Raw genomic sequence first — 24,381 nt, 5'->3', positions numbered from 1 at the left:
CACACACACACACACACACACACACACACAGAGGATTTAAAATCTGTAGGAAGGGATATAATTCTTGATACAAGATGTCAAGTCTACTTTTACAAAGGGTTATAGAACTAACAGTGGCTGTTGGGCAGGAGCTCTTGGTCTACTGGTGGATAATATGCGTGTCTGATGATCATGAATACCACTACAGTGCACTCCTGTTATAACGAACATGGTTATAACGAAATTCCGGTTACAACGAAGTAAAATTTAGGGCCGCAACATTATCAACTCTATGTACAATGTATTTCTATTGTTTATTCATTCGGTTATAATGAAATTTCGATATAACGAAATAAAACTGCCGGTCCCGAGGACTTCGTTATAATGGGAGTCCACTGTACCAGGTACGGTAGTTAGTAGTAGTTAGTGGTAATGCTTCCAAATTGCAGATCTAGATAGGAGAAGGGTTACTTCTTCAGAAAAATCTGATCTTGATATCATTGGTTGGGGTCTTTTCAGACAGCCTGTTGTCCAGAACACATCACTGCCGTCAGAATTACAATTACTATTGTAGTAATACAAGCAGATAAAGATAATTAGGTAGTTAAGTCCTCAGCGAAAAGATGCAAATCTGGAGCATCTGGATGCCGCAAAAACACTTCAACATGCTGCAGGACATGAATGCTTGGAAGAACAAGAACTGAGGAGGAAGCAAGCTATTGCAAGAGTGGGAAGAAGAAGTGTGTGGGTGAAACCTTGGGTCCAGTGCAAGCTCCTGCATTTGAAAATTTGAGCAGCTGATAAAAGAACTGCATTCCGAAGATGTTTCTGACATTCATTAATGTCATGCGGATGGAGCCACAGGCCATTTGTGAAATTTGTTAATGAATTGTACCAGGGATACGGAACAAAATACCAATTTTTGGAAGGTGCTGGAACCTGGTTTTGAAGCTGGCTATCTCCTTGAGGTTCCTGGCCACTGGCAACGCTTTCAAGACACGTCAGTATGGATTTAGATTTGCCCACAATACCATTTCTGTGTTTATCCCACAAATGTGCCAGGCCATAAGTGATGAGCTCTCTTTATGAAGTTCCCATGTTGCACCGATGCTTGAGAGAGATGGAAAAAAAAAAGTGGTGCGCCCTTTCTGCAATCGCTGGTCCAGAGCTTTCCTCACTTTCATATGGGTGCCATACATTAAATATACAGTCCGACCTCCCCTATCCGGACATGTCGGGGCCGGCGCTCATCCGGATAAGGGATTTGGCCAGACATTGGAGACTCAAATGCTTAATACACACAGCTGCCTACCCAATGATATGACTGCATGTAAATGTATCTATTTTGCGTGAACATATCACATCCTCGTCAGCTGGTCTGCGTTCATAATTTTCTGATAATTTGCTCAATGAACGATCGCCTGTACTGTGCCGTGATTTTATAATAAAAAGTTTTCTGTCCATGTTCTTGCTGTGATTTGGGGTAGTGAATGTCTGAATGCATGTTATTTTGATTAAACTTTGTTGTGAATGTATGTTAGTTATATTGGGAATAATATGTAATTCATGTTTGTTTGTGCAGGAATTTTGTCTGAGTTTGGAATTCCTTCTTTTCCCCATAATTATTAGATAGGAAAAGAAAAAAAAAATCAAGACAAGATCGCGTTCGGATAATAGAGAGATTCAGATAAAGGGAGGCCTGACAGGAGAGGTCGGACTGTAGATGGCAGTCACCATGAAGAAGCCTTCAAAGACTGGCAGCTTGTTCTACAATTGTACCAAGAATTCGACTCCATTGTACTACTTGCAAAGGTGCTCACTGTGAATTCATGTATGTAGACAGACTGGCTTTGGCTCTGATGCTGGTGTGTTCAACAAAAGTCCTTTCAAGGCAGCAATTGTCGCAGGTACATGTAATCGGAACCTGTTTACGAAGAAGCAGACCCTCTGCCCCATGATCACCAGCCACTGGAATGCTACCTAGATGGAGGACTTGGCTGATGAAGCCTCTGCTGCTTCGATCGCAACGTGACTCACCAACAAAGAGTCTACAACCACAGACTGTCAAGATCCAGGAGAGCTGTGGAGAATGCCTTTGGCCTTCTTGGAGCTCAGTTTTCGCTGTCTTCTCATCACTTTGCCCACATAAACTCCAGACAGAGTCATCAAGATCACCCATGCATGCTGCATCCAGCACAACTCCCTGCGACTCTGAAACCCTACAATTAATGTAGCTACACTTGACCAAAAAGGACCCACGAATCACAAATTTCAAAATAATCCCAGATTAGTGAAGACAAGTGGCCACCATGTCACACATTTGTATATTACACTACATGTTCACATTATTACGTCAGCCTTATCATTATTGCCGTGTCTAGTGAAGTACTTTTAGTCATGCTGAAGTCCATACATGGCATGATTAAACTCGGACTTCAATAAGCCGTGTATTTTTTGGAATTTGGTCTTTTGTAGCTCTTGAAATTTGGCCTTAAATCATCTTTGATAGAGTCTCCCTTGTCTGTTTGAAATGATGCTTGAGCTGTAATACCCACTGTTTGATTGCCCTGCTTTTATCTTCAAACACTCTCTCCTTGTTTCCATGTTATTAATTGACGTACATACTTTATGCAGTTGTCCTTGTAGTATGTTGTAATGAGGATTGCGCTGAGTAATTAAACTCCAACATACTACGTAGCAGTCATTTTTTTTTTTTTTTTAAAGCAGCATTCTGAGTATGTCCATTATTGTGCCTATGAGGTATTATAAGCGGTAAGGAATAATACCGTCTAAACAGAAGTCATTCTGTTTGCAGAGTGCCATAGAAAAAGTTTGTAGGATGCTACCATAGCAAAGCAATTAAAGGCATGGTACTATACTTAAAGAGAAGCAGTGTTGAGATGAAAACTTATGCCAACTGGGTCAGATGTCTTGTTTGCTGTGGTATACAAAATGTTTCCAAACTCTGACATCAGAGATACATAAAGATAAAATGATGTGAACGGCATGTCAACTGTGAATTTGGCAACAGTTGTGCCAAAGTTTTGTAATGATTTCTATTGATAACAGTACATTCAATCATCATCGTCGTCATCATTACCATGCCAGTTTCAATCTGGGTCTGTCCCAAGAACGGGAGTGGCCAGATTTACCTCACAACTCTCACATTAAAAGCTCTCACGTCTTATCCCTGTCTCTCCTTCACATTTGTGACCCGCTACAACAAAAGGATCCTAAAGTCGCTGACGACTGAGCCGAGAAAATTGAGTTTGAAGTCACATCATCAATATTGGTCAAAATAATTGGATTTCTATTTTTGGCATAATTTTGTACTCTAATGTTTTGTCTTTCATCTGCCAAAAATTTTGAAGCTAAATGATCAAAGGAAAGGCAAGAAATCAGCGTTTTTCTGGGCCATGATTTTCTGACTTTCAACGTAACAGAAACGTATCCGAAGATTTGGATTTAGCGCCGCAGCTAGGCTCCGCCCCTGGCAACGAGAGAGTGATCATATTGGTCAGTACGTGGCATCCTGATTACTGATTGGTCGTGCGTAGACTGCTGGGGCTAAGCTTGAATGAACATCATGGAGGTTGCTAGGAGCATACCTTCTATTGTCAGGCGGTGAAAACTGTCTCGCCTCCCCTTGATCATGGTAGCGTCGGAAGGATAGCTTTGAAGGCGTTTTTCTCAAAACACTGATTTCCTCAACCACTTGACATGCGCTAATCAAATCATCAATATCTCCGTAACCGAGTTATTTTATAAGTTGTGCTATATATGAAATTAAAGTAGAAGGGTAAGGGAATAAATTCATGCAATTTTCAGAAAATTGTCCTCCCCTGACTTTCGGATCCTTTTGTTGTAGCAGGTCACATTTTCTTCGGTCATCCTCGCTCTCCTTGCTAGATCACTTTAAACTCTCTTACTAGCAATTTCCTTTGAATAGGACATCCTCATCCTTCCTCAACACATGCCCATACCATCACACTCCATTCACCCTATATACCAGCTGTTCCACTGATTCTTTCAAACCACACATCTCCATCGTATCTCTAGTCATTATTTTATCCACTACAGTAGTTTCACACCACACATCGCTCCCACCGTAGCTCTCTCGATCTGTCTTCCTCAAAATTGCCATTTCACTTTCCCTCAAACACCATGTCTTAGCTCTCATTATATATATTTATAGGTCTCCTGCAACTTTATTTCCAATATCACAAATTCTTGTAGATACTACAACAATATGCAAAAACCTTTTCGCTTAAAATCATTGTAATATTGGTATTAAAGAGAGGCCTATTTAAAAGACAAGCTTGTAGACATGTGGGCTACTCAATACAGTGGACATACAGAAGGAAAAAAGTAAAATGATTAAAACACAGAAGCACACAAAGAAGCACGCACACACACACACAAACACACACATTTGAATGAAGGGGGGGGGGTCTGTTGATGGAGAAGTATGACAAAATTTGGGAATTGTGTGTCCTAAATTCATCTCATAATTGATAGTTCTATTTGGGCTATGAGAGCTTTTGCTTTGATTACATCTCCCCTCTGATCCTCACTTTGCTATCTAAATCAGGTACATCAAGGCCATAATCATGCATCCTCCCTGATTCAGCCACAGGCGAACAAACATGTTGGTGCACTGGGCTTCTCAACACTTAATGCCTGCCACCTATTCAAATAGGAAGCTCTATTCTTTCCCCCAGTCCTGCACAACCATGGAAATAGTATTGATTTTTTTTTTTCTGTAGTTGACTCCCCCACCATCTGCAAGATAAGTACACACCTTTCTCATCTCCCCCTCCCTCTCTTCCTCTCTAGCGCTTTCTCTCACTTTTACCCTGGCCCGGAATACAACAGAATATAAGCAAAAACAACATTAAAGTCCCCCCCCCCCCCCACATGTTTACTGTTTAATCTGTCCAAACAAAAATGTAACACAAGAATGTAGTAAGAGCCTTGCATAACGAAAGTGTGTAGGGGATGGGGAGGGGGGAGGGGGCAAGAAAAAGAACAATAGGTAGTCCGGTGAGTGATGTTGGGGGCAATGATGTGCGCAAGGATGAATGACTGGAGGAAGAAAAGATACGGACAATCTTGGTATTGATTATCTGATTTCCCCCTGGGTGCTAAGAGCTATGGCGGACTTCTGTCAATGGCGGCAGTGCCAAAATCCAATTCCTCCGAAGGGTACAACCGGTCCCTGATACCTGTCGTGGTTTTTACGCGGTGCAAACAGCAACCAAGCTGCTGAAAAGATCATTTCTTGTGGTGTTAGACACATGTGAACAAGTGTGTGATGCCATCTGCTGGGACCCAGAAATAAAACTGCTGTGGATTTGGATTTTGATCTGGAATAATCAGGCACATTACTGAGAGAGTAAGAGATCTAAGATGTGCTGTGGATCTTTCGTCTGCTTTATTGTTAAGTCAGGATTGCATGTGAACGATTGCTTTGGACGGCTCTGAATATCACAGCATACTGCAAGTGCATATGGTACTTGGAATTTGTGTGTCAGATGGACTACACAGATTGTTCCTCCAAGTAGCAAAGCGTACTTTTATTTGGTCCTGTGTCTGATTGTAGCAATTAAATCTGTTGTATTTGTCATGAAAGGAAGTACATTCAAGTGGTTCAAGATGCATATCTTTCATGTAGCAATATGCAGTATGAAAAATGCTATGATGGCAGATTGTTATCTGTCTAATCTATCGATCTGTTTAACCTTTCTATTTAATAAATTTGTCTGTAGCACAGTTGCCATATACACCTGTGCTTGTCTTTGGTATGTTTATAGTTTGAGTGAGTATTGTGTCTATTTTATTTCTAATCTTCAAACAGTGAGGTATGTACAGATATCCAATTTACTCCTATGAATGCAGGTTTTAAGGATCAACCCTGGATTTCAATTCTTTTTTTTCTTTTTAAGGAGGGGGGGGGGAGTAGTAAAAAGTAAACAGAAAATTGAATATGCTAGAACTCAAAAGAAAGGCAAATTCGCTATTTGAAAAAGTGTTCTTTTTTTAATGTAGTGATTGATCCTTTGCTATACAGTATTTGTTCCATGTTACCACATTACTTGTACCATGTGATACAATGTATAAAACACGAAGAAAATGAAAGTTTGGTTTTGTCCTCTGCAAAGCTTGGCTATTAAAGAAGAAAAGTTTTTTTTGTGTTAATTGTTTCAGTGTACTCTTTAATAATATTATTTGTTGTTATGGTTGCAAAGAAAATGGACTAATGAATGAATGACTGTAATACCTTATAACTGCTTCTCTAATAACCATACGACATGTAGTCTTGGATGTCTGAGTGTGTGGTGTTGAAACTTACCAGATAGGAACCACTCTTTACTATTATGTGATAGACAGTATTGTAGATGATCAAGATTTGTCATTAGAAATTGTTTATTTTTTTTCTGATTATTTTAATTTTTTGTCTTTCTTGTGGTTTGCAGGTGACCATCGAGAAACTTCAACATAAAATTCAAGCCTTGAACGTTCAACTTGGTGACGTTTGGAATGGTAAGCATTACAGACACGAGGAACAAGGGAGTATTTGCTATACGTATGGCTATTCATGTATGAACATATAGTGGAGGTACGTGTACATATGCCTTTCTTGCTCTACACTTTGTCAGTGAATATGTGCCCAAGTGTGATCACCAGTGCTGTCAGATCTTAGTCAGATCAGATATACATGATGGCTAATGGTTGGATGTACACCGGCTGTGGAACCACGCTAGCAGTTCTTTGATGTCCATAGCTTTTGCTGAATGTTTGCCACAGACCCAAGATCAGTCAAAAGAGAAATATCCTCCAATTCAATGCAGGTCCAAAGAATGAGAAATAGACAGAGAAATGTAACATGAGAGTTGAGCGAATTTGTGCAATCTATTCAAGAGTTACACATTAACTTGTCCCTTATGGGAACCTGGTATATTACCAAGTTCCTGTGGTGTCACCTGATAAACAGGAACCTGGTATACCAAATTCCCAAATTGTAGACAGGAGTGTCTGCATTCATGGCCTAATCTAATTTGTGTTGTGCTGCCCAGAAATGTGGCTGTAATAGAAAGATTAAAACTTTCTTATATCAATATCTGTTATCTTTCTGAATAAAAGCTATGTGTATAGAAGTTTTATTTACCCTTTTTCCAATGCAGTATGCACTTGCTTTGCTAGAAAATGCGTTTGAAGATGTACGTAGCAATCAAGGCTGATCTCGGTGGATTTTTGCGTTCGCTAACTCCACTCTGTGCCTCTTGTGTGTAGAACAAAAAAATTTGTGAGCCCATCAGCGCACGCTGTATTCATGTCTTGCACCAGAGTTCAATATTGTCATTGTTCCATGGCACAATGTAGTTGACCGTGGAAAGTTGGTACATGTACCGCTTGACTGCTTTCGCACAGGTGGACTGCGAACTTGTCCGTTCTCTACCAACCTACGGAAAAAAAAAGTATCTTGTTTGGCAGAGAGATTTGTGGTAACACCAGATGAATGTATTCCTGAAAAAAACAGACTGTTGTTTAGAAGAAGATCTCAGGTACATAGAGGAGAGGAGAGTGTAAAGATGCGATATAGGGAGAATACTGTATAAGGAAGAGATATAGTGACAGTCAAAAGGCAGAAGTGAACTAAAAATTAAGATAGCTTCAGTGTAGATTGGAGAATGGGAATCAGGGACAGTTGTAAGGAAGAATAGAGTGAGAATCGGGTAAAAGGGTCCAGAAGTTGGTGGGAGGAGAAAGATAACGAGAAAAGGAGGAAGGATCAAGGGAGAAGTAAGGTTGGAAAAACATGGAGAGAAGTGAAGAAGATGAAATTTTGAAGGATGTATCACAGATGAACGAAGAAAAAAACGAAGGTGGTATTAAAGCAATGAGGAACCAAAATTATGAAAAGTGAGAAGGGAGAAGTTGAGGGGATTCTATGAAGGAGAAAGAGTTGTGAGAGACAAAAAATAGATTACCAAAAGTTTAATCCTGAAAAGGATTCCGTTGGAAGAAGAAAGTGAGAGAGAAGACAAAGTAGAAATTGTCAGGTGAGAATAAGAAGGGCGTTCAAAAAAAGTTGCCACTAAACCCATAGTGTTCAAGATAACTTAATGCACTTCCCATTCTCAACTGACGAAATGTAGTCATTATCCCGTTGAGGACGAGTCCTGAGTATACTCGGGCAGGTGTCTATGGAAAATGTGTGTTGTAGCAAAATCAGCCCGTCCTTGGGGGTTAAAGGGGAGAGGAGAATTAAGAAATCAGTGCCTGTAACAACTGAAAAGTGGTGAAGTGATCCCCAAAAGGACTATTCGGTTGGAAGGAAAGCAGGAAATAGAAAGAGGAAGGAAAGAGATAATTTGAAGAAAAGTTAGACTGTAGGATAAATAAAGAAGTGGAGAGTCATGACAATGGCTGGGCAGTATCTGTTGAGATCTAGAATAATTATTTAACCTGTTGAGGACTGACTGACTTTGCTACAACACGCATTTCTCATAGACAACTGTCAGGGTGTACTTGGGACTCCACTTCAGTGGGTTAGAGATACTCTAAGTACTTTACATTTTGCGCAGATTGATTGTCCCTCATCAGTTATGCTGGGCGTAACCTAATGGTGGAGATGAATTATATATAGAGCGATCACGAACCACAGTGGGCTGGGCGGTTGGTGTTAGAGTGACCTTGAAGGAGATCACCGACCATAGTGGGCTAGGCAGTTGGTGTTAGAGTGGATGTTGTTCCGTTGTGGTCATTGAGCACATTCATTTTAACAGTAGATCCGGGATGATTCAAATTCAGGTGTTAATGGGTCGGGGGCAGAGTGTAGGCCAGGAGTAGGAGTACCAGGTACATTTTTATTTATAATCATTCTCTCCTGCAGCTGTCCTTCCAAGGATCCACTCACTCCACGTTCCATAATCCACAACGCTTTTATGGACGTTTTTTCTCACTTCGTTTCATGATGTACATTGTATGGTTCTTGATTTCACATGTTTTTCACTTCTCTCTCTTATCTCCATGATTTTCCATCCTTCGACGTCTTCCTCTCCTCCATCCTTTTTGATCCGTCTTTCTCCTCCCGAGGACTTCCAAATCCTTTACCCGATTCTCCAGCATTCTCAACTGTTCCTGTCTCCTATTCTTCCATCTCCATTAATTAGTGCAACTTCAACTTTCACCTCACTGTCCTCCCTCGACTGTATTTCAAACTACTGTATACGCCATGTATTTTGCGAGTCTAAATTTTCGCGAATCAGGACTTCCCGACAGTTTTGCGAGTGGTTAAATTCGCGATCGTGGAGTCCTGTACTGAATGGAGAAATGTATACGTGTACGTCACATTCATATCGGCATTAGAGTCAACATTTTTGAGTGTCTTTAATTCGCGAATAGCAGCTGACTCGCAACATTTGCGAAAATAGAAACCTCGCGAAATATTTGGCATATACAGTATTTGCTTTCCTCTCTCCCTATGTCATTTCCCTCCTCTCCTTTCTTCCTAAGGGTCTTCTTTTGGCAAACAACGGTCCTCTTTATTACGACTACATTGACATGGTGTTACCGCAAACCTCTCTTCATCATTTACATCACTATCCGTCCATGCAAACTTTAAAATGACACATAAGTGTAGGGTAACAACAGTCCTTTGAAGGACTACATTGACATGGTGTTACCGCAAACCTGTCTTCATCATTTACATCACCATCCATCCTTGCAAACTTTCAAATGACACATAAATGTAGGGTAACAACAGTCCTTTCAAGGACTACATTCACATGGTGTTACCGCAAACCTCTCTTCATCATTTACATCATCATCCATCCATGCAAACTTTGAAATGACACGTAAATGTAGGGTAACAACAGTCGTTTCGAGGACTGCATTCACATGGTGTTACGGCAAACCTCTCTTCATCATTTACATCACTTTCCATCCATGCAAACTTTAAAACGACGCATTAATGTAGGCTAACAACAGTCCTTTGAAGGACTACATACACATGGTGTTACCGCAAACCTCTCTTCATCATTTACATCACTATCTGTCCATGCAAACTTTAAAATGACACATAAGTGTAGGGTAACAACAGTCCTTTCAAGGACTGCATTCACATGGTGTTACCGCAAACCTCTCTTCATCATTTACATCACCATCCATCCATGCAAACTTTCAAATGACACATAAATGTAGGGTAACAACAGTCCTTTGAAGGACTACATTCACATGGTGTTACCGCAAACCTGTCTTCATCATTTACATCATCATCCATCCTTGCAAACTTTCAAATGACACATAAATGTAGGGTAACAACAGTCCTTTCAAGGACTACATTCACATGGTGTCACCGCAAACCTCTCTTCATCATTTACATGACAGTCCATCCATGCAAACTTGCAAACGACACATAAATGTAGGGTATTTCTTGGTGCATTCAGAGGGGAAAATGCAAGGGAACAGGGTAGGGAAGAATGGAAGGAGCTAGGTTATAGAAGAGATGCTGTGCAAGTTCCTTAATTTAAATTGCCATCCTTGCTCGACAAATGTTTTAAGAGCTTCTCTCATTTGACAAGTCACTCATGCTGTACACACCCATACTGTACACACCCATACTGTACACATGTACACCAGTAGCCCAAAGACCCGCTGCACACTACACAACCTGAAGATGTACAACCTTCTGACCGTGAGACCAAGTCATGCAACCTGGCAACTCGCACTATATGCGACCTGACCTTTAAAGGTGCATGGTCCCGGTGTTTTAGTCAAATGCGTACGCGAGCACACGGCGCAAGTTTCCTATAGAGACCTACTCTTCTTTAGCACTTACGCTGTGGCCCACTTCCTTGAGTCCAAAGAAGTCCGATTCACTGTAGTCAGTGGTCCGATCACAGTTCAGCAGCTGCTCATGATTCGGCTGAGGGGGATGACAGCTCTAGCAAACTTCTTTTGTGATGTCATAATAACAAGCACATATGCACGCACCCTAGCATTACAACAGACTGCGCGATGCGCAGAAAAGACAATGAAGGCAAGGTTACTTAGCAACACCTACGCACTTTACTCTTGATGACAGCTCTATCTCGGCAATCTTCGTATCAATGCTAACGGTGATCGGCATTGTTCATTATCTTCTTGTTTTTCATGTTTTGATTTCTTGTTCATTATCTTCTTGTTTTTCATATTTTGATTTTGTTTTCATTTTTTTTGCGCGTGTGTTTGTGTAGCTTTGAGCTTGTAATCTTAAGGAAGCTGTTGTGATTTGTAACTCAAGGAAGTGAACTCCAGAAAATGAATGTATAAGTTTTTAAAGCAGAAGCTTTGATTTGCTCATAAGCAGTTGCTTGTTTTGATGCATCCACCCCATTATCCTTGTCATAGGAAGGATGTAGCAGGTTTTCAGGACAAAGCAGGGTGGTAAACATCCCCTCATACACTTTATATAAGTGCCAGTACGTCTCTTTGACCTCATGATGTTTGGCCAATTCAAGCCGTACAAGTGCTCCCCTAATTGTAAGAGGCCACCATGTTGTTTTGTGCAGAGGTTGCCTGAATCCCTATAATTTTTGGTGATGCTGCCGCCAGTGATCAGGGGCCGTATTCTGAGAGCTAATTTAGTGTCTGATTAGCACTTAATTACCGAATTGGTATTCTGAGAGAATGATTAAGTAGGGGGTATATTAACTACCATAGCAACAAGCGTTTTGGCGGGAAGGACCTACGCGTTTGCGCGTATCAATGCGCGTGCACCTCTGAGAGGACTTAATCACAGAGTTAATTACGAATTGGTATTCTGAGGGTGTAATTAAGTATGAAAGTTAATGGAAAACTTAATGATACCAAAGAGCGTCATTAACTACTCCGATATCACGCATTACATCGTGTTTTCTCTGCCACAACGATGCTTACCGTCTTCGGTAACCGAGGAGCGGTTGAATCTTGTTATCATGGTATCCGTAGAATTCAGAGAAAAAAAGAAATATAGCCGATCTTCGAGGAATTTTGTCATTTTATGTGAGCAAAGAGGTTGAGATCTTGGCGTGCGTAGGTGAGGGGTTGTAATCAAATAGCGGAGTGTGCGCATGGAGCTCTTGGGTTGTAATTACAGGGGGTGTGTAGGAGCGCGCATTGCAGGCATATTTGCGCGTGTAATCATCATTTTGGCTTCTAACAATGCGTCTGATTGGATGGAATAACAATTAGATGGGAGGGACCTAAGACAATTACAGGGGACTTAATCATACCTTAATTACGTCCTCAGAATACCGATTTTGCCCGTGATTAAGGGCCTATTAACTTCACGACTTAATCATGAAGTTAATTACAGACTTAATTACGACCTCAGAATACCACCCCAGCTTTTTACAGGGTGATGAGAGAAGGCCACCATATAGTTTCTTGTTTGCACTCTGTTCTACCGCACATATTTCAAGATAAATTTTCTTAAATGAATACTCATACAGACCTGCATCGTAGTGAAACTTATACTCCCTATTGTTTTTTGATGATGCTACCTCTAGTGGTCCACCTTTTACATGGTCAAAGTTCTTAATGTACTTAGGTTGGTGTCTTGTGAATGGCAAAAATTAAGGTTTAGACACCTGTAAATTTTTATGGTAGCACCTTCATTCAATTTGGGGGGGGGGGGGCTGATTCCACCCCAGATCTCCCCCATCACTGGCATGAATTATGCAATTTAAGCCCAACATCTCATTTTAGCCTGTTACATAACACTAAGTTTTTATGTATTTCATTGTTTTTTTACTTTTGATGTTTCTCTGTTTTTCTAGTGGAAATGAATTGTCATCGACCGCTTTTCTACCATAATTACCATAAAATTAATCAAAATGATGAATAGTAAAATAATAGTCGGGTCTTTATGAGTTTCATGATAGAACACCGTTTTATGAAATGTACACAAAATCACAAAATCACGGAAACACCCATTTTAGGGTTACATGCCATTAAGACAATGGCTGTGGCTTGTATAACCTACTTAATGACATTGCAAATCTGGTCTCAAAAGTTGCGCGAGACTTGAAAGAAAAAAGTTAAGAAGTCTTGTGACGAGGTCGATCTTCTTGTGCTGCAGAATTATTGCGTGAAACGTCAAGGGGGGCGGATTACACCCTGCCCCCTATTTTCTTCTGTCCTATTATTTTCTTGGGGGCTGTGCCCTTCAGAAACTAGATCCAGTTACCTCAGCATCCATAATTTCAACTGGAACCTCTCAGTGCATGGCATATTTGATTACTATGAGATTGTAGTTAATCTAGTTAATGATAAACTGTACACGTTAGTGAAGCTGATCGTGCTTCTCCATACTTTAGCTGATAATTATGATATAATATGAACTGGACTTGAAGGCGATAAAAAACTTTTAGTGAGGCACTTAATGCTGTATCCCCCCTAAGTAGCCAGTCCATGTTATTATTATCAACCACATCAGATATCTAGAGCGAGCTTAGCTGGTATTCCCATCTTAACCTATAATTGAAGACTATTCCCGAGTAAACTTAGGCAGGTATCTGTGGAAAATGCATATTAAAGCGAAATTAGCTCTTCCTTAAAGGGTGAAATTGCGATACAAAGAGGGAAAACAGAGACCTTAAGGCAACTTGTTACGACTTTGTATCACTGGGTGCACAGCCTCAGCTAGCCATCTCTTACTAACGCTTGCCAAGTACAGTGTGCGATAGCACGACCAGTACACGTTCCTTCCACTCATTTAATACTTTATGAAGCATTTTGTTGAGGGTAATATACATTATTCGCCCTGTCATCTGAAAGTGTTAGCCGAAAGTGCTCTACGGTATAGCAAAGAATGAAAATATGTTGGATTCTGATTATATTGTCTTGTGTACAACTATCCTACTATGACACTACAAATTATAATTTTCTCTTTCTTTTTTTGGCAGTGACTGCACATAGATTGACCCAACAATTTGAAATATCATAACTTTTGAGCAGGTTCTGATATTTTTCTCAAGCTTCACTGATATGTTCTACATTAACTATTATTTCTGCATTCATACAATTCATATTATATTTTGGGGTTTATTCCCCCTTCAAAGAGGAATGTAGAGAATTGTGATTCTCTGGGAAATGAGAGCAGTGGGCTCAAGAGGAAAAAGTACATGTATAAAGTCAGACAAATTCAGGGCATTCAAGGTATAGCCATGCACTTTTTATAGCCTTTGACGAGGTGAAACTTACAATGTACTTTTTCTACCAGGTTTTTCATGGGATGAAGTTAGCACACATGTCTTAGTAGCCAACAGTGCTCTAAGCTTGAAATGAGCATGATGCTAGCATCACACACTGAGCAAAGATTATTTTGAAAATAAGATATTGTAATAATAATAGTTTATATGACAGTGAAAAAAAAAATATACTATTTAGAGTAAACTTGATATTCCACCACATCAGTTATGTAACTCCTAAGTAAACTGAATGACATGGATCAAGCCAGTGTGACATGTGCGTTACCGAGTGTGCCTCAGAAATTGTAAACTACTTGTATGAAACGGTAAAGCATAAACTGTGAACTGCAAGTGTCTGTAGAGCTTAAAGGTCCTGTTTACCTTTGGGAGCAGTGATTTAAAAAATGTTCAAGATATGACATTTGATGCCTATGTGTAGGTCTGATATATCACAAAACATCCTACTATATAAAAATTGTGTAATAAAGCCTAAGATAAAGGGAGACATCAGTATTTTTCTCATTAAACCGTAACTGTAGACATTTTAGTCTGGAAACATTTTTATTATAACTATTGTTCACATAGCGTGTATTTTAACAAAACTTAACTTGGATTATACGGATTCAAATTTGTACAGTGGTTGTTTCTATCCCTAACTCACATTTTAGAACACCACTGCTGGGTTTTTGTTTCTTCTGCAAATGGTAGATTATGCCTTTAATTTTTAATGTATGGCTGTTACACTCCTTTTGGTATTCTAGAGTCTCAGAAGCAGTTTGAGGAGACCCTGAAGACAGTGAGGGAAGATCACGAGGATGAACTGAGCAGAGTGAGGGAAGAACTTCAGGCCAGGATCGACGAGCTTGAGGTAAGGCCATCCAATGATATTCCTATCATACGACCACCACCCGATGGTGGATGCTTAAGGTGTAATACAGGCCCTGATCATGCCTGGTTTAATTGTCTCTGGCACCCAGAAATTTGCTGCTGGACAGATGAAATGTAATGATGATTTATTATTTGTTCATATTCATGCAGCATGAATGCAGTTATTTGCATTATGCTTCCATCGTTTCTGTTTGAATGATTATTCATGCAATGCCAGATGTCTAAAAGTGTGTGTGTGTTAGGAATCAGGATCTGTAAAATGAAATGACTTGTCATCATGTTGCTGTTATTGACTTTTAGACTCCTATACTAAGAACTATATGATATCATTCCTGGGAATGACAGGGGGAAAAATTGTGAAAAAGAATAAAATGTTTATTGAATATCTTCGTTACTTCTTATCTACAGTATTATTTCAGCATTTAAAGTATTTTGGAATAGTAAGAGAGTTTTGATAATGATGTTCAAATACCAGAACTGAGATCAGAATATGTTAGATTGATATGTAATGCATGAAAAACCAATGAAGTACTGTAAATCCTGTCTGTTCAAATTGTTTTCACAAGGCCCTATAAGTAGGAGGGTAGATATCCGAAGGATTATTAATGTGGCATGAACTTTAAAACTGAACTCAATTGCAAGGAAAAGAATACATGTTTGGCAACATCAAGCTTCAAATTGTGTGCCTTCAACAAGAAAGTCATGCAAGGATGCTTTGAATTCCACAGCGTTATATCACTGTTGCTACATCACATTTCTTATTTTGTGTGTTTGCCCATCTGCCGATGTTTCACAGTGGTTTCCATTCCAATTTGCTGTGGATGTGTATCATCAGGAAATCTAGCTGTGTATCATTTTTTTTTTTTTTTGGGGGGGGGGAGGGATAGCACCCTCAGTGCTACTTTTATAGGAGCTGGTAATAAATGCTCCATTGCAATTTGAAAGGCGCACTTTGTCGATACAATTGTATAATTATTATGTTGATTCCTTGACAGATAGAAGCATTTCAACAAAGAGGTACACATTGTAATACTGCAGTTTTCTGTTATTGTAACATCAGGGTGATACATAACTTTTTTTTTCCCCCACTCGGGCATGCAAATTTTCTATTGTTGCAGAACACTTGTCTGAACATGAATTTTCCTTGCCCAAAGAGAAAGGCCAAAAATGTAAGAAAGTGATATAGAAAAAAACTTGTAACAGTCAAGGCCTTCATAAAACATGATCATTTTAACCTGTTGAGGACAGGCTGATTTTACCACAACATGCATTTCCCATAGACACTTGCCCGAATATACTCAGGACTCAATGAGATAATAAACAGCACTCACAACATGTTTTTGTATTAATTCACATGCTTAAACGCATTGGAGTAATTCACATGATTCAATCAAGTGTTGATGTTACATTGCATTGGGGCTTCTTCACCTAAGAGTCGCTGAAATGATACGAAGTGAGTTGCATCACTATCAAAACTTGGTAGTCATTATCTTTTGCCTTCTGTATGATTAACTTTGTGGGTGTGGAGGTAAGGGGGGAGTGAAAAAAGGATACCTTCAAAACTGGTTGCTAGCCCAATTTTGGCATTTTTTTCTCATTATTCCAAAACACTTTAATACCTGACTGTGATTTTCACTTGCCCTGGGCAAGTGCCTATTTAGCACCTTGAAGGTATGTGTGAAATGATACCAAAATACATGTAATGATATGAATTTTGTTAATAATATGCTAACTGCAGCCTTAGATCAAGATTATTTGATCATAGCAAATTCGTAGAAAATTTTTTTGATGAAGTGAGGTGAGGCAAGTGTTATTGCCCTAATTCATTTTTTTTATTCCCACAATTATTTAACATTGCCTGCCTGTGCAAACAGTGCATACTGATTCTGAAGCCAAAGGTGACTTGAATCATGTGTACTAAAATGTGTAATTGCTCAATCTTTATTTTCTTTTCATGCCTGTTAGTATTCTAGTCACCATGAGGCAGCATGGGCATACAGAAACTAATGACTGAAGCTTCTGAAAATTATGTAAACAGTTTTAAAGTTTCAGAAGTTTTAAACTACCCTACTTGTAAAATTTATGAAAAATACACTTTCATATGTGCAGCTGAATATCAAATATGAAACTATGAGATACCACATGCATAAGGAAAGAAAATGATATCTGAGGACCTGCATTGATTTATTTTGTTTTGTTTTAATAAAAAAACAAAAAACTACAAAGTAACAAACCTTTACTGTCTAGATGGGAGGGATACAGTTGTACACCATTGTGGTAACTACATCTGTATTTGATTTCCTTTTTTTTTACTACTCGTTTGTCCTTTGGAACTGATTGTTAATCAATGTGAAGGGATAATGGGATTTGGCAGGTGTGGATATCACCTTTTTTGTTGTTGTTATATGACGACACAAATAGGTTTATAGACTTTGAATAATAACATGTCTGTGACAAATGGAGATTGAAATGATTTACTGTGTACCCAGTAGGGAAGTATTGCGATGACTATTGTTATGGGTGTGATCTGCAAGCAAGAAATGTATGTCAAAAGTGAACTGCTGTCACCGTGCACAGTGATGAAGAATGAAAAGGGAAAAAAGAGGGTGCAAGGAACGACCCCCAGGGCTGTAGGCTGCCAGCGCGGGTCAAGAGGGCAGCTGTGCAGAGACTGTTAGCGTGGCACCGCCATGGCAACGGAGCACAGGGGTGGCCAATCGTAGAGGTTCGTTCCCCAAGACTGAGAGGGGACGGATGAGTTTCTTTTACAATCCTCGCAGAAACTGGGTCTTTCCATCGGAGGAGTATTTTATCCAACTAGATGATCGATGTTGGTAATCACACCTGTGCATCAGAATCAGAACCTCTCTCTCTGCTTCTACGTGAAGTCTCTTCACAATGTGACTTGCGGATGTAAAAGGATCCTTTGATACTTCCATGCATGCTACTTTTATAACATGTCACCCATCACTGGAAGCTGTTCCACTGTTATTGCTTCCAATGGGCTCACATATATGAACTTTGGCTCCTACCGATGACAGCCTATTGGTTCTTGGTGCGGTAGATTATGATCAATATTTCATGGTTTGCTGCCGACTCCATTTGATTGAGCTCAAGCCTGGCCCTTTGTGGATTAGAACAAAGGCAACCCTTTCAGGATCCTGTATTCCCATTGGCAATGTTCCATTGATGTCGATCTCCAGTTAAAACTTTGGATGGAGTCCTCACAATCATAAAATGGTCGTCTTTGTTGTGTGGTTGTCTGGGACATGTATAATGGATTTGTCATTCTTTGCTCTTATTCATAACCTGTTCACTTAGGGTATATTTGCGAGTTGAAAGAACTTTTAAATGGAATGGATTTCACTGCTGCAGTATCTGAGCTGTTCCTTTCATGGATTTGATCAGTCACCATGTTTGACAACTGACAGGTCCAGTCAGTTGCATGATTGGTTGAAACCAGATGTATTGCAGACTGGTTTGTCAGTATGTTCCTGTGTGATTTATACTCCGTGGGGTCAATCAGCACAAGTGGAGAAGGACTTATACAGCAATTGGGATTATATTGTGAATATCACATGAAGTTGGTGCTATTATGACATCATAGCAGATTCTGTGGCTGCTCCAGAGTTTGTACTGTGCATGCTTTGCAGATCAAATAACCCCACTTTGCTTTCTAGGGGTACATACCCTTCAAACGACAATGTCTGTAGCAGTAGAACTCCAGGAATTATTATTTTCCATCTCAAAGTCCCAGGTTTGTATAATGACTTTGATAACATCTGCATAATTTACATTTTTAAAGAAAGAGAGTGGAGATACATGCTGTACATACAGTACATCTTACATGTATACATGTAAGATTATATTCTGGACTTACAATATTTGTCATGCAAAATTAATCCACAAGTTTGATGTTTGTGGGATTTGATGTTTTATGATAGTAATGATAGTAATAATCATAATGATAAAGAATTATAATACTAGAATATATTCAATAGATGCTGCTCACAATAAATATTATGGCATATAACGAAAAAAAGTAGTGACAAATACAATGCATAGAACAATAGAACTTCGTTTTGATAGCATTACAGACTATAGCATAACAGAGATTCTTTTTAGAAATATTTAGTTACCCCTATGGAATAAATAAGTTTGAAGTTGGTCCAATATCTATGTGAAGTTTAATTGTGTTGGATTCTGTAATTGACTGAAGTATTGCAGTCCTTGCAATACAATTATTGGTGCATTTGTGATATGCAACTTTTGCTGGATGCCATATTTTGTAGCAAAGGTAAAAACTGAAGTTTGCATCCTCAAAGGGACATCGTCTCAGGATAATGTGGAACTACATGATGTTTTATATCATCATCTTTATTATTGACTTCATATATAGATTTTTGTCTCATTTTTCACATCAAACAATGATTATAGTGCATAAATGTACAATATATATGTACAGATATGCTTACCATGATCTGCACTCAGAACATATGTATCTTCACTTACAGTACTTTATGGATATATACCTCACACCACTGCAGACATTTTCAGTCTTTGCTAGATTTAATCAGATATTCCTGCTTCAAATACAGTAGATGACTCTGCACAGTTTTTAAGGAATCAACAAGAACATGGTTGCCAAGTAGAGTTTATAGTGTTTACCACCGTAACTATGCCGACAGTCATTTCAGAACATATTGCTGTCAAAACAGCACTTGAGAAAGACCTTGCATGTTCACAAGCGTAAATACTAGAGACATTAAAAAAAAAATTGATAACGTTTACTCTGATCATAGTTTTATGATGACTGAAATTCATGTTTACATAAGGGCAGAGAATGGGTTGTTCAATCATCAAAAAAAAAAAAAATAAAATTGCACAGTTTTACAACACCTTTGTCTAGGATTTTATGCATTTATTGTGTGTGGCCAATAACCTTGATGGAGGGTCCTTTGCATAGAAAATGTAGTCATACAAACGTAGTTATTACCTGTGAATCAGATAGTGTGAAGGATCATACATATCAAAACAGTAAAATTGCATAGTAATTATGACAAGTACAGCTGTTGATCCAAAGAGACTGTGCTGGGAGACCTTTTAGCAGCAGTGAAATACGTGATTAAACATGTTTCACTTTAAGTAGCAATGTATTTGGGATAAAAGAACTTTCTGGGAAATACTGGTAGCAGGAGTGAGCATTGTACACAAAACATGGAACCTTTCTAGCTGATTTTTTATCTATTTATTTTTTTTTGTGTTTGTGTGCATCAGTTCCTTCTATGTGCCCCCACTCTGAAAACACCACTCTTCGTATCCCATTATATAGTTTTGTTTTCTCAAGACTTTTAACGTATACATTTCCTTGCTTTTGGTTGTAAACTTACTTCCCCCCCCCCCCATAAAAAGATTAAAATAAAATGTTGTATTGGCGTAACCTACCAGACCCTATGTTTAGTTTTAGTTGTTGTTTTTTAACTACTACTATAGATATAGGGTATGATTGTGTTATTATGCTGCCTTTGCAGTCCAATTTCCCATGCAGAAAACCCAGAAATGTTTTCTTGACAAAATGGACTTTTTCCCTCCAAAAAATATGTGCTGCTTATTTTGCAATACTGTATATTGCTGAGCATCTTACTCCAATGAAACCTATGCACATAGCACATACACACACACACACACTCAAAAAGCAAACAAACTGACAAACGAACAAACATTGAACAAAAATGTCCTACCTATACAGTGAGGTCCACGAGGGGTTTTAGCATGTCGCTGCGACATGCTAAAATTTTTGCGCGACATCCTTCAAAACTTGCGACATTCTAAGCGCCATGCCAATAAAACTGCGACATGCTAAAAGTAACTAACTCGCAAATGACTTACGAGAGTGCTCCTTGTTGAAAGGAGCAGCAGTTTACAAGCGCCAAAAGTTTATCCACAGTCACCGCACCGATCACAACACAACGCGGCTCAACAACAAGCTATCAGTACAGTCTCGCACAACACCACATCACACACTTGCTCACTATCTCCCTCACCTCCCTGCTCACATGTGTATGCTATGGGATTGCGCTCTGATTCGGGATCCACACACACAGCAATTTGTGTGAAGTAACACCTATGCAGCGGCACAGACAGCCGCCTGTATGCATAGGACGGAAAGAGAGGGTCGGAGGCCGAGGGAGGCTGAGGAAGGCTGACACGTGCTCGCTTCTTGTCACGCTTGTTGTCGGGTTACGCAAAAACAAACGATATGAAATGCATGCCCCCCTTCGCCAAAGGTTGTATTTTATATATATATATATTTTTTTTTTTGCTGCTTTGGTTTGTTTGTTCGTTTGTCTGCCTGTCTGTCTCTCTATTCGCAAAATAAGTCAAAAGTTGGGAACAGATTAGGATGAAATTTCAGGAACAGTTGGTTGGTAAAATGGCGCAAGGAACAGATGATTAAATTTTGGTAGTGAGAAGGATTTATGATACCACTGGAATTCAACGTCAGGATATCCAGGATTTTTTCTTAGAATTTGTTTCGTATATTTGAAAGGATTCGTATCAATTCTATAGGAAGCTTGCCATCGGCAATAGCAATTACGCACAATTAGATACGTTCAAAGCATTGCCGCAGAGAGAAAATTACCTCCATCTTTCGTTAAAAAAAATCAAAAACAAAAACGAACGATGGAGTAAAGCAAATGCAAATTGTTTAATCTTTTTTTTTTGGTAGATTCAGCGGGTTATTTTTTCTCTAAAAAGCCATGCGTTCCATTTGAACCTTTAGTAAGTTAGATTTTACTCGAGCGCCGAAGTTGAATTTATCCCAAGGATCTCGTCGCAATACCGAGTTTCCAATGTGTATTCATTTTCGCGTAGCTTTCGGTGCTGCAAAATTTTGCTAGGGCCTAAGTTTACTACTAAACTAATTTCTGTCGTTTCTCACACCTCGTTTGGTACGATTTCTTCCCTTTTATATCACTTTATCCGTTCCCTTTATACTTTGAAGTAATTAAACGTAATTCCGTGTCTCGCACTGTTATTTTTGTAACGGCGATTTCTCCGCTTCGCTGCAATACTTTTTCGAATCGAAGCGACGGAGCTCGGAGTTTGATCCCAGCAGCCGCTTCGATGTGCTGTTTGTTGTATTTTCTAAATAAAAATGTTTGTGTTGTTGGGAGGTGTTGATACTTTGTATTTGTTATTTATTTTCCTAGGTATTTATCTCGAGGGATTAGGGCCTATGCGTGTTTCTTAATGTTGATAGGAAAAGGCTAAAATGATCTTGAGTGATGTCTGATGGTGATGATGATAACTATGCTGGTGACTGGTGTAAAAAGACGGATTCCTGTGAATGCTGAGCGTACGTGACGTTTGTTTATTTCCCTTTCCCTCTTACTCTTCTTTCCCCCTTACTCTCCTTTCCCCTCTCAAGAATGATAAAAAAAGAAATTACATACACCTCACAACAAAAAGAACCACGTGCTATAGCAACCTTCGTAAAGTTCAATCTAAATGTTCAATATCAGCAAAGAATAAGGGGAAAGCACGAATGACAATAAATAAAAGCGAAGAGATCGTGTATGCAGTCTCTTCGGCTAGAAGAAACTTGACACCCCACCCCTCTCCCTTGTGGAAATTTCCACAAAAGCAGGTGCCACACCCAGGTGCGTGCCAGACGAAAGAATGCGCGCACTGGAATAAACAGCGTGTAAATATCCTGGAAATATCGATCGAAGAACCAGCTCATTAGTTGAGTTAAAGGAATCATTGCAAAGATATCATGATTCTATTTCTATAGCCTTTCTTTTGGCGCATAGTAGGAAACATCGAACAGTCTATTATAGTGTACTTGATCGAATATCTAATGTTCCCTGAACAATAAAAAAAGGATTGATTATTCAGTCAATTAAAAATGCAATCACAGAAATACATGAATTAAAGGTCTCGTATGACCAGACAAATTCACTACGAGTACAATTGTAGGTCCAGTGAGATGCAGTCATCACCTGGTTTAATACAACGTGTAATGACAATTAATTCCAGTTCACGCTCATCAAAACTGCTTATTACTTTTCAAAGTTTTGGCTATCAACATTCGTTCGTGGGTGTATTTTGTTTGTTTGTTTGTTTGTTTGTTTGTTTTGTGTGTTTTTCTCTCGTGAAAGGCGTAATGATTTCTTCGTATCGAACGTAAACTGCATGTTTACCGTAAACAAGCCATTCAGCTCAGCTCAGCTATGGCGCATTCGATCCATCGAACTTGCAGTAACCTCTTACAGGCAGGATCGAGCACATGGCGCATTCCTTTAAAGTGAAAACTAAGTTTCGGTAAGTGCTGGAGAACCCGTCTAGCACCATTTCATTTTGAACGTGAAGCCACGTGTTTGCATCGGCGCTTCCACACACAGCGCGGCATTTTGCGATCATCGTTATAGCAGAATTTCCAATTCCAGTCAGGGGAAAAGGAATTGGAATACTTCTGAAAATACTGATATTTAAAATCCAATAAAATAAAAAAGCCTGAAAACAACGCATGATTATGTTTAAATAGTAAACAATAATTGGAAACACAGAACAGAGTTTTGCATCCGCTCACACAGAAGCTCTCTTGAGAAGATGAAAGCATTCCCCGTCCCCTGCTAGATAGTGGAAGCTTCCATAATCAGCCCAGCAAGTTTTTGGAGGTACATACAGTTGTACTTGCACTTGTACACATTCATTGCGAGAAAGCAATCAATCAACGCTGAACATTGCGTAGTTTGGCATCTTTATCGTGCTGGTGACCAGCTCGATCCTTCGGCATGTGTCATAATGTTATGTTTAGAGCCTGTAGACCTCATAAGTTGACAAGTTTAATTCAAAATAGCAAAAAAGAAAAAAAAAAAGGAGATTGAAAAAATATGAATTCTGGTGGGAAAATACGAATTTTGCAGCTGCTGAGTACTAATTTTTGCTTCCAAATGTTGGCAGCTCTGTACTTTGGAAATTTAATTTCTCTCTGGAAAGGCTTATTGTGGATAGAATTACCTACATCTGAGTTTTTGTTAAATGTCATTCAAGTTAACTAAACGTCTGTTTACCAGTAGGCTGCAAAAGTGCAGTTCTCACTTTTCTACACTCATCTCATCTACTTTGTGAGTACACAGTTATCTTGGCATTTCAATGTGAAACCAGGGAGGTGGCTCCTTCCTGGTGAAACTGAAAGTAAATAATATTAAAGACAGTCAGTGTGCTGTACTGTAGTACAAATTCAAGATGTCCTTGTCATTTATCATAGCATCCCCATTGAGGAGTATAT

At 39.2% G+C, this 24,381-nt stretch overlaps 1 protein-coding gene across 1 annotated transcript in view; it reads left to right on the top strand.

The window, feature by feature from the left end:
• The window catches only part of LOC139744034 (uncharacterized), a 63,849-nt gene that overhangs the window by 22,270 nt on the left and 17,198 nt on the right, over positions 1-24,381 (top strand). The window contains exons 9-10 of the mRNA XM_071654496.1: positions 6,456-6,522; positions 14,957-15,063. Coding sequence (XP_071510597.1) covers positions 6,456-6,522; positions 14,957-15,063 — 174 coding nt within the window. The remainder of the gene's footprint in view (positions 1-6,455; positions 6,523-14,956; positions 15,064-24,381) is intronic.

This window comes from Diadema antillarum, unplaced genomic scaffold (genome assembly GCF_040938485.1).
Source record: "Diadema antillarum isolate AM-2024a unplaced genomic scaffold, OU_Dant_1.0 seq00001130_RagTag, whole genome shotgun sequence".
Classification (NCBI taxonomy): Eukaryota; Metazoa; Echinodermata; class Echinoidea; order Diadematoida; family Diadematidae; genus Diadema; species Diadema antillarum.
This window is presented reverse-complemented; position numbering and strand designations above follow the sequence as displayed.